The sequence below is a fragment of the Acomys minous genome (genome assembly GCF_964271855.1).
Source record: "Acomys minous genome assembly, chromosome: 16".
Classification (NCBI taxonomy): domain Eukaryota; kingdom Metazoa; phylum Chordata; class Mammalia; order Rodentia; family Muridae; genus Acomys; species Acomys minous.
Genome location: NC_140498.1, coordinates 21,787,167 through 21,801,012, shown reverse-complemented (window position 1 = coordinate 21,801,012; position 13,846 = coordinate 21,787,167). Strand labels below are relative to the sequence as shown.

The 13,846-nt window shown below is 39.5% G+C and overlaps 1 protein-coding gene across 1 annotated transcript; it reads left to right on the top strand.

The window, feature by feature from the left end:
- Window positions 1-423: 423 nt before the first annotated feature.
- Window positions 424-1,359, top strand: LOC311586823 (olfactory receptor 2Y1-like; the record flags this gene model as incomplete). Its single annotated transcript, XM_084763041.1, has 1 exon — window positions 424-1,359. One exon carries the CDS (start codon window positions 424-426, stop codon window positions 1,357-1,359), a length of 936 nt encoding a protein of 311 aa, XP_084619167.1.
- Window positions 1,360-13,846: the final 12,487 nt, after the last annotated feature.

The window sequence follows — 13,846 nt, the reverse complement described above, 5'->3', positions numbered from 1 at the left end:
AGCCACACCCAAAGGCCCGCATTAGACCCTAAAGGCAGCCTCCATGTTGGTGCATTTGGATGCTAACCTCGTGCTGTGAGGGAGGTGGTTGGATACAGGGGCTCTACCGTTAGACAAGGAAAGCCTAGTCGCTGCTGCCAAAAAGAATCCTCCTGAAGGCTTGAGTGATAAGAATAAAACCGAAGACCATTTATAAGAAGTAGGACCAGAGTTCAAACAAAAATCCACTCGCTCCCAGCCTAGTGATTTCCTATCTAAAGAGGAAAAGAGAAAGAATGCTGAAAAAGTGGAGATGGGTAATAAAATTGAGACTTTGATGCGTGTTCTGGAGTGTTTGGGGGAATCATGGGGATAATGTTTCAACACCCACTGTCCATGGGAGCTTCTGCAGGAAGGTCTACTTCTCTGCTCAAGTGAAAGGCGATGGGAGCCTCCAATACCAGCTTATGGGAAGGCTTCCTATTGGTAGGCTTCTCCGATTTTCCTCAGCTGGAAGTGTTCCTCTTTGTTTTTATTCTAGTCTTTTATCTGCTAACTCTCTTCGGCAACACCACCATCATCGCCCTCTCGCGGCTGGACGTCAGGCTGCACACACCCATGTACTTTTTCCTTTCCCATCTTTCTTTCCTGGACCTGTGCTACACCACAAGCACCGTACCGCAGCTTCTTATTAACCTCTGCGGATTCGACAGGACCATCAGCTATGGGGGGTGCGTGGCTCAGCTCCTCATTTTCCTCGCCTTGGTCTCCACAGAGTGTCTGCTCCTGGGGGTCATGGCGTTTGACCGCTACGCTGCCGTGTGCCGTCCCCTGCACTACACCACCATTATGCACCCTCAGCTGTGTCAGGCATTGGCCATCTCCTCCTGGGTGTCTGGCCTTGTGAACTCTGTCATTCAGACGGGACTTGTTATGGCCATGCCCCTCTGTAGCCATCGGCTGAACCACTTCTTCTGCGAGATGCCCATATTCCTGAAGTTGGCTTGTGAGGACACTAATGGAACTGAGGCCAAGATGTTTGTGGCTCGAACAATAATCTTGATCTTCCCTGCAGCACTGATTCTGGGCTCCTATGGACATATTGCCAGGGCAATTCTGAGAATCAAGTCAATGGCTGGGCGCAGAAAGGCCTTTGGGACATGCGGGTCTCACCTCATTGTAGTTTCTCTGTTTTATGGATCGGGCATATATACGTACCTCCAACCCATCCACAGATACTCAGAGAACGAGGGGAAGTTCGTTGCTGTTTTTTACACTATACTCACCCCCATTCTCAACCCCTTAATATACACTCTGAGGAACAAGGATGTAAAAGGGGCTCTGTGGAAGGTACTAGGGAAAAGTACAGACTTAGTGTAAGAGGGGGAAGCAGGACAAGTACGATTTCCTGTGATGTCACTCATAACTTTTGAGAGTCACTGGTGAGTAGCAAACAGACTTCTGGGTTCCAGAACCATTCCTCTGGCAATTTGGAAATGGATTGTCTCTTGCAGTGATTTCTAGGTTAGCATATAAGGTTCTCGTGCAAGAAAGGAAAGGCTGACCCGTACAGCTCCTTTCCACAAGAGTCTTAGGAAGGGCTTGCAATTAAACTGTAAGTGGAAAGTAGAGCTAGGTCCTAGACATTTCAGAGAGTGAAGGAAGATTTAATTAAATATGACATCATCTTATCCAAAATCATTGATTCTCAGTGTGATGTCATGGAGATGACCCTTTGCTCAAATGCATAGGACATGAATTCACCATTGGCTTCCCAAATAATTGTTATGCTAGCTATGTTCCTGTACATATTATATTTTGTATCTATATTTCTTGGTAGTAGATACCCTCTTACCTTCCAGCGGCTAATATTATTTGGAGAGATAAGGAAGCCATGGCCAGCGGTAGAGTTGTAGATATGAAAGGCAGTGCCATTAGGACAGTTATAACCAAAGAAGCATCAGAGCCTCGTCAGCTGCACCAGGAAACCAAGCCAGGAGGCTCGGTGACAAGAAAAGAGTTTCACACAAGAAGAAATAGAATAGAAAAGACATGAGTATCAATAGAACAGCCCATGGAGGAGAGGTATACAAAAGAAGAAAGAAGAAAGCAAAACCAGAAGGTTCCTGAAATAGGCAGATACGAGAAATTCAAAAAGACAATGGATTCTTGGCATTCTACCATTAACAATTTATTTCACATTTATGTGTCTGTCTGTCTGTCTGTCTGTCTGTCTGTCTGTCTGTCATCTATGCACATACGCACTTATGTGTAAGAGCACTGAAGCATGCATGTGGAGATCGGAGAAGAATTTGCAGGCGTCAGTTCTCTCCTTGCACTGTGTAGAGCCCTGGCCGTCTCACTGGCTCTTTTCCGTGTGTTTAAAGGATGATTTTCTGTCGAAGTATGTATGACCTTCTCCATAAGTATCTAAGTTCACTCTCAGTCACTATGTTGATTCAAAGAATAAATATGAAAAGGCAGATCTGAAAGCTTTAAGAAGATTATGTAGGAGAATACTTTATATGGTCTCTTGGAGATAATTTATGTTTTTCAATTTAAAAAAACCGTAAAACAAGAATCCATAAGAAGAGAAGAGTCCCTAATACTTTTGTAGTTATTTGACTGAGTATAGTACACTAATTAGTAAAAGTGAGACTAAAGAGAGAAATCCCATATACATTTGAATACATTTTATGTACATTTGGATATTCATAAAACAGTAAAATCCTAAGAAAATCACTAAATTAAATTGCCTTTATGTTTTTAAACAAAGAATAAATAATAAATAAAGGAATGATAAGACAAGTGCATCTGTCAAGTAGGTTAGGCCTATCTCTAAGAGGCATATTAGGGTTGGGTCCAAACCTTGTGTAAGATCATCTTTGCTTCAAATGCTTTGTTTATTTTGATGATTAAAGTCTTATCTCTTACTATGTTGAGTAGGGTTAGCATCCTTGTTAGGGAAGTGATGTCTACCATTCACAAAGGATCTCTTGTTTTGTTTTGTCTCAGGAAAAGGCACCCTAAATGCCCCTTTCTGAACTTTTATTTTCTCTAATGGTTTCAGATTGAAATAATCAAGATTCCTTCCTAGTCAACGTTCTTTGGCAGAGCTCGGGTTCAACTCTTTCAATATGTGTGGAGCCTATGGCAATAGTGCAATAGACAGACGTCTGTGGTAATTAGGTCTGGGCAGCTGGAATATCTATAACCTAGAGCATATCTCATTTCTTTGTATTGCCAACTTTCAAAATCTTCTCTACTTGCTATTTTGAAGGAGACAAATGTTGTAAGCCATAGCTAAGTTTCCAAGGAGGGAGAAGTCGTTATTTCCCCCACGCAGCAGAACCCTAGGCCTATAAACCATCTCTCTCCTTTCTCCCAGAGATAGAGTTTATTGTCATGGTTGTCACTCTGCAGGGTCAAAACACAAAGAATGGGTTAGGATTAGAGACATGAGTGAGTACTCGCTCTCTCTGTCTGCCGCCCCCCTCCCCATTCATAAATAAAGTAACAAGCATCAGATGAAGATGTGCACAATCGGCAGACAATAGTGGTGCATGCATTTAATCCCACCACAATGTGCACAAGCAATGTGCTAAACTCTCTCAGAAAAGTGCAAGCACCTTATTACGATTGGGGGAAAAATTGAGCATGTAATTAAAGAAGAAAATGAAATTGAAAATAAACCGTGCAAAAAAGATGTTCCTATCTCTATATAATTAATGAAATGTAAATTAGCAATACAGTGAGCTAGTTTCATATTATCTCCTTAGCAAGCACTTAAGAGTATATTTTTTGGTTGTCCCGGGCATCAAACTTTTAAAATGTCATATGTTAGAGCTGAGATACAATCTCACTCCTTAAAGTGCTTTTTAAGATAAGTAGACACATTCAAGACATTTATTCATTTATTGTTTATTTTACATTCAAGCAATTTAGAATATATTTTTTAAAATTGCCTAAGATCTCATTTACAGCCTCTTAATATTTTTGTTAACTTTTCATCGCTTTTCTATGCACTCATTCACACCTATACATACATCTATTTTTTATTGTTTACTTCTTATCAATCATTGTATAAGTTATTTTTAATTTGTTTTGATTTGGGCTAACATTAATTTTACATGTTAATTTGGTTCAGTATGATTTTCAACACATAAATATAAAGGAACTTGTAAGATCCTGCCTCTATTGTCACCTCCCTCCATTATTAGTCAACTCTAGTGACCACTAATTCCCATTCAGGCTAGTGGTTCTAGCATCTACATATGAGAGATTCTCTGGTGCTTGTCTTTCTAGGTCTGGCTGACCTAATATAGTACCGTTCAATTCATCAATTATGCTCAAATGACAAAGTTTTATTCTTCTTTATGGCTAGATAACATTAAATTATGCATATGGTGAACATTTTCTTATCCATCCATTCATTGATTGTCATGCAGAGTGGTTCTTCATCTTGACTACTGTGACTAGTGTCACAACAAACATAGTAAGCACGTATCTCTTTGGAGTGCTGATTCCGTTCCTTTGGATAAACGCCCATATGTGGGACTCCTGGATGGCGTGATAGATCTGCTATAACTCCAGTCTGTAGAAGAGCAGCACACTGTTCTGCATAATGTCTGAACCAAACTGCATCCCTACCAACTGTCAGCTTTCCCTTTTCGCTGTGTCCTCCCCAGTATTTAATATGTTTTGCTTGTGTTGGTAATGGCCATTAAAACTAGCCTAAGATGGTATCTCTTTGTAGTTTTGATTCAAAATTTCCTAGAACATAATGAAAACAAACGTATTAAAACATATTTCTTCACCTAATGTATATCTAGCACTTCAAAATGTTTTCATCATGTCCCAAAAGAAAGCCTGAAGTAATAGATATTCACCTCAGCGAACAGACTAAAAACAACTGAACTGTAGATTTTAATTTATTTATTATACATGACATCACTAAATGGCCATGTTGCCAAGCTTCCTTATATTTAAAAATATCGTGTGTGTGTGTGTGTGTGTGTGTGTGTGTGTGTGTGTGTGTGTATGTGTGTGTGTGTGTGTGTGTAACAGAGAGAGAGACGGGGAGGGGGGAGATTTGTAGCAGCCAGAACACTGCATCAAATTCTCTGGAGTTGGAGTTCACATAGTTGTCATCAACCCAACATGGGTAGTAGGACAGAAGTGCAGTTCTCTTCAAGAACAGCAAGTGCTCTCAATTGCTAAAAGGGATCAGGATGAAAGTATGGGTTATTTTACTTCCAACCTTGGGGGTGATTATTTCATAGGACATGTGAATTTCACTAGACTGTGATTAGACTATCCTTGCAGCTGAAGGTCATTAGAGATAATATTTTATGCACTTTTCAAGCGAAAAGACACTGAATAAATTTTATTATTAGAGTAACGCTAACTCCCCCTGGAAAAAAAGTGTCAGCTAAATACAAAAGTTACTTCCCATATTTTGCCATGAACTCATAAACAGTATAGGTAAGCCACATTAAATCGTTTACTTATGGGAAATCTGAGGCATACACATGTCAAGAAGATGTTCTATGGCTGAGATTTTGCAAATTTTGCAGTAATAGATCATTTTTCCTGCACTATATTATGATTCCTTAAGCAGATAGAGATAATTTTTATTTTAAAATTTTCCTAGTTATGTACAACAGTGCTAAAATGTATTTTAACTTCTAAATGCATCCTAAAGTAATTATAGAATGCATTGGCAATACATATATATTTATCTTTGTCGTGAATAAAAATAAATATTCATATGTCAAACATTGTAACAGAAATGTAAAACATAAAAAAAAATTTATCAAGGAAATAAATATGTAGCTGGAGTGATAATTCATATAAATAGAATACGTGACTGCTATATGAAGAGCCCAGGGTAGAAAAAGACTGAAGTTGAGGGGAGACGCCTACAGTCGCTTCCAAGTGACTCATGGAATTTATTCTGATGGGTCAGGGGCCGATAGGACCATTGTCAAAGTAGGGGACCCATGAAGAATCTCGATGGCAGAGTCACATGAGTAAGAAGAGGTGTGCTGAAGGTGCCAAATCCAGCCGTGCATGAGGAACACAGGGAATTGTGAACTACAAAGTGGATCACAGAAAGCCCATCATTTGAGCGTAATTGCCACATCAGGGCCCACAGGTCTCCAAGGCTACACCTGACAAACAATTCCTTCCTTGGGCGATATCCTCAGGGAACCTGTGGTGCACTAAAACCCTTAGCACCATGGGTGAATAGGTAATACACCAGATTCTTCCAATTCTCAGCTAACCAACCAAAGACAGCATGGAGTGCACTGCAAGGATGCCGTGGGTGTCAGCAACTTCTTTTCTCATGCAGAACTATGAGAAATGGTGATTGCCGGGACAGGAGCCTGGACCCGAGACCCCTGCTTCAGCAAAGAATCCAGGACCACAGAGGAGCATGCACACCTTGAGCATCTCTATGTGCAAACAGCCCCAAGTGGGTCTCATATCACCTTTGAGGCCAATAGAGTTCAAGTTGTTAATGTGATGGTTTCCTTTCCTTGTAATTGGATGAGTATTGACCAGGTGAGTTACTATTACTGCACACATGATAATTAGGATATAAATATCCCATTACACAAGCAAGACTGGGCTCCACTCTGATGGTTAACCGGCTTCAGGACATTGAAATTGTATTGTTTGGCTGATAGTCTTTCCTTCTCCATCAACTGTCTACTTACTCCACTAGACACACCATGCCTACATGTTCTCATTTGCATGCCTTCATCTCCAACTGCACACAGATAAAGGAAGGAGAATTTTTCCTAATATAAAGAAGAAATGTTTATTTAAAATAATTTAAAGATCTTTTCTAACATTCAACTCTTAAAAAGTTCAAGGCTCTAATATACAAAGTAAATTGTACATATCAGAACCAGGAGAAGAATAGTGGTGTGACCAGTTGACAATATGTTAAGGAAGATTTGTTGTAAAAAAATAGATGGGGATGGGGAATGTACTCTAAATGAAACAATACTATGTATGGCTGAGATAATTTATTAATTTAGTCTAATACTCTATCTCGGTGAGCTGGTATTACTCTAGAACAATGGTTTTTCAACCTATGGGTCATGATCCTTTTGGGGTTAAACGGCCCTTTCACAGTTGTCACTTAAGACTATTGGAAAATGCAGATACTTGCATTACAATTCAAAACAGTAGAAAAATCATGCTTATCAAGTAACAACAAAGATAACTATGGCTGGGGATCTCTACAAAATGAGGAGCTGTATTAAAGGGTTGTAGCATTAGGAAGATTGAGAACCACTGCTCTAGAAGTTGTGGTATTTTGAGTGTTTAAGAGCCTTGAAGATCACTGTAAAAACCTGTGGTACAGAATGGGCTGCTGTGTGGTTTCTAGTGTGAATGAAATATGGTCCAGATCAAAGAACGACAGTTTGCAGATGAACACACAGATGATAAAGGGAAATCTGTAAAAAAGGGTGTTTTGGTGGTAAGTTTTAATAGTGAGTTAACTTCCAAAAAAATTAATGAGAAAGCTACACATACAGGCACAAAAGAAAGATGTAAATTAAATTCAAATTATAGAATGTATACTCTAATACTGAAGATAACTAACAGATAATTTCTGAAACTTCTACTCAGATATAAAATAATTCTTTTGCCTGAATGTTATTCTAATAGCTATGCATTAAATCAGTGGGCAAATGAAAGATGTAGTACTGTGTGGTTTGATGAGGTAAATAAACATGGTTTTCATCAGTGAAGTCATTATTTATAGAGATCACAAGCAAACACATAGCCATGCACACAAAAACACAGCCTTGACTACAGGTAACCACTGACATTTGCATCGCAGAAAACCAAGTATGCAAGTATCAAAATGTCTTTTATTTGACAGAAAAAAAATAAGAATAGGGATGGAATTTTAAAAATAATTTTATGTTGTTTTAGAAAAACATTGGGGATAGGTGAAATGCTCCAAACCGTTACAGCCAACCATTTTTTTAAAATGTGAAAATATCATTCGGCTTAGATCAGCTTGTGGTCTCTGAGTGAGGAGACAGATCTAAAGGTAGAAGAAGCCGCCCGTTAGAGATAGCTCCATTTCCATTGATTCATTTTCAAGTTTACTCCTGACTGACCCATAGTCTCTCCTCTTTTAAACTTCTGCAGTTTGTCTGAGTTTTGGCTTATTGGAAAGAAGAAAGCAAACTGGGCACCTTTGCCACGTGGCAAAGCTTTAAGCACGAGCAAAAGTTATCATGGTTGTCCTTTTAAATTTTTTGTTCTGTTTTTAATTTGTTCACTTTATGTCCCAGTTGTAGCCCCCTTCCTCATCTCGGTCTCCTCTGGGGTTCCCCCTCCCTCCTTCACCCTCCTCCTCCTGCCTCCCCTGGTCCTCAAAAAGAGAGAGCTCTCTTCCCTTCCCATCTGACCGCAGCCTATCAAGTCTCATCTGGACTGTCTGCACCCTCTTCCTCTGTGACCTCAGGGACGTGACGAATGAGTGGGCACCAGAGTCCATGTCAGAGGTAGCCCCTACTCTGACATGGACTCTGTCTAACTGTGACATTGTAAAAGGGATAGATAGATAACTCATAAGCGGTGACACCAGGGATGAAAAGCTGAATCATAAGGATTAAGTTGTATGCTCTTATCATAATTTCACTCTCTTTTGGAGATAAAGGATTTGGATAGCAAGAAAGTGAAGATTTTCAAATTGTCTTCTGTGTTGAGAAATATAGATGTTGGCTATCTTCATATTTTATGATCATTGTGCTCAGTATGTGGAGGACTGTCAACTGAAGGCCTGTGTCCACTCCTCACCCTCATACACTGGACTCCTGTGGGAAAGCTTAGTGATCCCCAATACCTTGGCCAGTGTGGCCAGGCCAAAGCCCAACTGGAATATGAAACACAGACTAGATACAATAAGCCAGAGTTCGGTCATTGATTTCACATGTGAATCAACTTTCACAAGTGCTCTTGACAGATGAGAAAGATCTCCAGGAAGATTTATTTTCACAATTTCCTGATGTGGACATAATGAGGCAGAGCACCTCACCAAAGTTAGTAAATGAGTTAGAGAAAGCCTCTGTGAGGGATTAGAGAGGTATCGTAATCATAAATTTTCTCCTGAGTGACAGACATGTGGGCAGCCCAAGAACAATGGACAATGTGAACTCAGACTCACTGACACAATCACTTTCAGGAGAGCCAGCATGGGTGTTGTGGTTTTGTAGCTCAGCCCATTCTCTACCTGATCCTGGATTCTTGAGTACGCATTCTCCAAAGAAGGATTCACAAGGTGGCACACGGGGGTCATTGTCTTGACTGGCCAGGAGAAAATGGATATGATGGAAGAGGCACACAGAGAGACTTGACCTTAAGATGATGTTGGTGCTTATACAATAGATTGTAGATTTTTAAAAAGACAAAATTCCCAAGAAAGAGGGGACAACTCTGTCTTCCTGTGCCCAACTGAGACCAAACTTTCCGCTGACCTTAGTGCCTTAGTACACTCTAGTTGGTAGAGGTGAGTCAGGTGAGCCCCTACAGGTGCAGGAACCTACTGGACACACTGTGTGCCAATCGTCATTCCAGACACTAACACTGTAAAGCAGAATATGTCAATTTATGAATCTTACTTTAGGAATAAAGTTACTACTTCAGAATTGGATGCATGAAACAAATAATGAATGAATGAATGAATGATATTAGCAAGAAAATTGTTCACATGATAAATCAAGTAGTTAAACACAGAAATCCCTGTAAGGATGAAAGTAGAGGTTGAAGATGGGGAAATAAAGATACAAACAAGTGTGGATGACTAGGTGACTATGAGGCTGCATGAGGAAAGGTCTTGTTCTGAGTGTCTGTACAGGAACACATCAACCAAATGATATAAGACTCTGGGAGGAATTATGCTTTGGATTCCCATAAAAATCTAAGGTGGTCAAGGATCTGCATCATTTTTATCTCTTCTCAGACACCTCTGGCAAATTTCATCACTCAAATTAGCACTTTTGGCTTAGGATGAGTTTTTGGTCATTATACCCTTGTGTTGTCATAATTTTCTTCTTTAAAAATAAAGGAAGAATGGGGCTCCTAAGATGAGTCAGTGAGAAAAGTGAGAGACCTTATCTCAAAAAATAAATGGAGAGTGACTGACATCAACATCTGACCTCCAATATCATGCACAGACACAGACACAGACACACACAGAGACAGAGGGGGGTGTATTCACATGCACACAGACTCACGCTCAGAGGCATGCCAAGTTTTCAGTTGTTCTCTTGCTTTCTATGTTTGTATAGGCTATGTTTTGAAGCTAATTTAAGTTTGTCTGTTTCTTGTTCTCTAGTGTGTTACAGTAACCACTTACTGTTCATGACTCCTTGTTTCATTATGTTGAAATAACTTTTAAATTGACTTCAACATTTTTCTTATAATCATTATACTTAGCTTTTGTTATGTTGCAAATATTTCAAGCATTTTTTAGAAACTGCACTAACAGAAGCATAAAGCAGGAACACTGGCAGCCTTTGTGCTACTAAATGACAAACAACACATATGAGATAATACTTTCCTGCTGCTCAGAACTCATTTTTGAGTTTTTTTTCTGCCCACTAAGCATGTTGTTTGAACATGGAATGCATTTACTAATCTGTTCATTTGGTTTCTGATGAAAGATCTTTCTTTCTCAGGCACTGAATTTGACACGGTGGAACATGCTAAATAAATTAAATATATCTTACATGACCCTAAAAGAGGAGCACTGCAGGAGCTGGAGAGGTAGCTCGGAGACTGGGTGGACTTAGGGCTCTATCAGAGGACCTGAATTCAGCTCCCACACCCATGTTGGGGGACTCACAATCTCCTACAGATACAGCTCCAGGGGACCCAACACACTCTTCTGGGTTTCTAGGATAGCTTCACTTATGTGCAGTTGTTCCACATACACACAAATTATATCTATTAACAACGGAAGTAGAGATAGACAACTGTTGAAAGTGTGTGCCATGTACTCTTGTTGTTTCTGAATTTATAAGACCATTCAGTGTCAATCAAGATATCAAGATCTTGTGAAAAAAATATTTTTTTATCTTATGTCTAAGACTCACAGAGGCAAGTCTTCAGAACAGGTGACATGGTAAGTGACAAAGATTATATGCAGGTATCTGACTACAGACCTTGTCAGTTGGTGTGTGCCTACCACTTTGTCTCTATAATAGACATTTCCCATTTTTCCTACAAAGAGCTTCAAGTATAATATACAAACACTTACCTGCAATCACACTGTAGCATGGAGGACCTTCTAATTTGTGACCAAGAGATGCTAACCTGGCAAATTTTCTTATACTGAGCACAGATGAAATTTCTATTCACTAATTGTTTCTTTGAACCTTATCTGATATGCTTGCTTGTGCTCTAGTTTGATTTTTTATGACACTTTATTTTGAATTATGTGTATGTGTGAGGGGTGTGTGTATGGCCACTGGTGGCAGTGGATGCCAGAGTTGTAGGATGTTCCTGAGGCTGAAGTTACATTAGTCGTGACCCACCTAACTGCTGCTGGGAGCCAAACAAGAGCAGTACACACTCTTAGCCTGTGTGCTGTCTCTCCATTTCCCCCAATTTTGAAAACAAACTTTTATGTATATCCCACTGTTCTTGTTTGTTCTCAGGATTCCTCATGGAAATGGATTTTCAGGAAATTTGAAGGGAGATTCAAACGCTTCCATCAGCAAAAGTTATATAACATCTACCAAATGTTATAAAAAGATGTAATACTTCATACCTCTTATATGCCATGAGGTAAGACACAACTTTTTAGAAGAATGCAATCTGATATGTTTAAGAAGAGCTTACCCCCAATTAGTATTTCTGCACACTGTCCTTTGACAAATAATTACTGATTATTTGTCATGTTAATTATTGGACATGTTGCTTGCCAGTCATCATTTTAGGTGCTAAAATTGTAAATCAGAAAGAGATGAGTCAATTTGTGAATTTTATTTTCATAACAAAGGTGTAATAAAGTTATTTTGTCATAATTGGATACATGAAACAAAGAAGCAATGAATTAATGGTATTAGCAAGAAAATTGTTGACATGATAAATCAAGTAGTTAAATACAGGAATCCCTATAACAGTGAAAGTAGAGGCTGAAGGTGGGAAACCAAGACACAAACGAGTGTGGATACGGAGGTGACTATGAGGCTATGTGAAGAAAGATCTTGTTTTGAGATTCTGAACAGAGACACATACTGTACAGAATTAGGGTCTAAGAGCAATCACGGGTGTTTGGAGTGAAGCTTCCTTTTAATTGATTGTGAAAAGGATACACCTACAAAACAACTGCACCTAAGGCTCAAGGAACATTGTGGTGGAGAGAAAAGTAGAAAGAATATAAGAGCCAGAGGATCAGAGAATCTGCTGTGAGACCATCAGAACTTACACCCTAAAAGTCTCAGCAACATTACTCTTCTTTTTATTTTTTTTTTAACATTACTTCTTAAACATGAGAGAGAAGAAACCACACAAGGCCTTAACCCTACCCAAAGAACTCCAGGCAACTAAGGAATGCTGGCAGTGGGAAAAGTAGTCTTCTCTGGGATATAACATAACAATTGGTTGCCCAGTACCAAATGGTCAGCCCTGAAGCCATACATACAAGTAACATTATACAGACTGAGCAGGTTATATTTAGGAACATATATGCATAGACATATATGCGTGTAACAACATAATGAAAAAAAGAGGCCATGAATTTGAAGGAGAACAGTAAGGGGTCTATAGGAAGGGGTTTGAGAGAGGAAATGGGAGGAACTGATATAATTATATTATAAGCTCAAAATTAAAAGACATGATAAAAAAGAAATTCAAAAATGAAGAAAACTGACTCACCAAGTTTAAAAAAAAAAAGAGGATGATGGTTTTTTCATTTTAAAAATGTACTGTGTTCTCTGCCATCCAAGATGTCACAGGACAATGGCACGGGAGAGGTTTTTACAGTGTGTAAAAAAATTCCTGGAAAGAATGTATACAAAGAAGTTTTAGCTTGGGGAAGGAAAATCACTTTTTCTGGTAATTTCAGTAATGAATTAATCAGAGGAAAAATTAGAATATGCTGTGCCATGCTTACTCATGGCATGAAACATAGGTAATACATTATTCTTTTTCTTCTAAGGGGATCTACATACACTCTTTTCAGTCCTTTGCGGAAGAAGGCAGCTGTGTGTGAGTGGGGAGTCCAGAACAGGTGCAATGTCAGCGTTCGCTGTGCAGGAGGAAGCAGATAAATACCAGAAGGCAAATTTGAGGTCTCAGTCTGGATATTCCTGAGTTTTCACCTACTGAAATGCCCTGTCACATAGACAAAGATGATGAACAACACAGAGCACACAGATTTTATTAATTGAATGACAGTGGTTTTCAGAGCTCAGACTCAGGGATGTGCTAGGCAAACACTCAACCTACGAGCTGCACCTGCAACCCCATGTTAGACCCCAGGGGCAGCTTCCCTGCTACTGCGCTGGGATCTGTTCCTCAGTGTTGTGACTATGGCAACACATCATCCCTCCCTCCAGACATGGGAACATTGAATCCACGCATTTGAGTGATCTCAACAAAATCATGGCACAAACCGTCAGAACTAGAACTGGAGCAAAGGGGACACCATCCTAACATGGGTGTCTCGTATCTAAAGATGAGAAGAGAAACATAACTGGATAGGTGGAATTAAATGGCAAAACGGAAAATGTGATCTATGAATTTCTAGTATTTAGGATATAGCGTTCAAACCCACACTCCTTGTTGGAAGCGTTGGATTGCTTGCTGTTTGTGCTGGCCAAAGGCG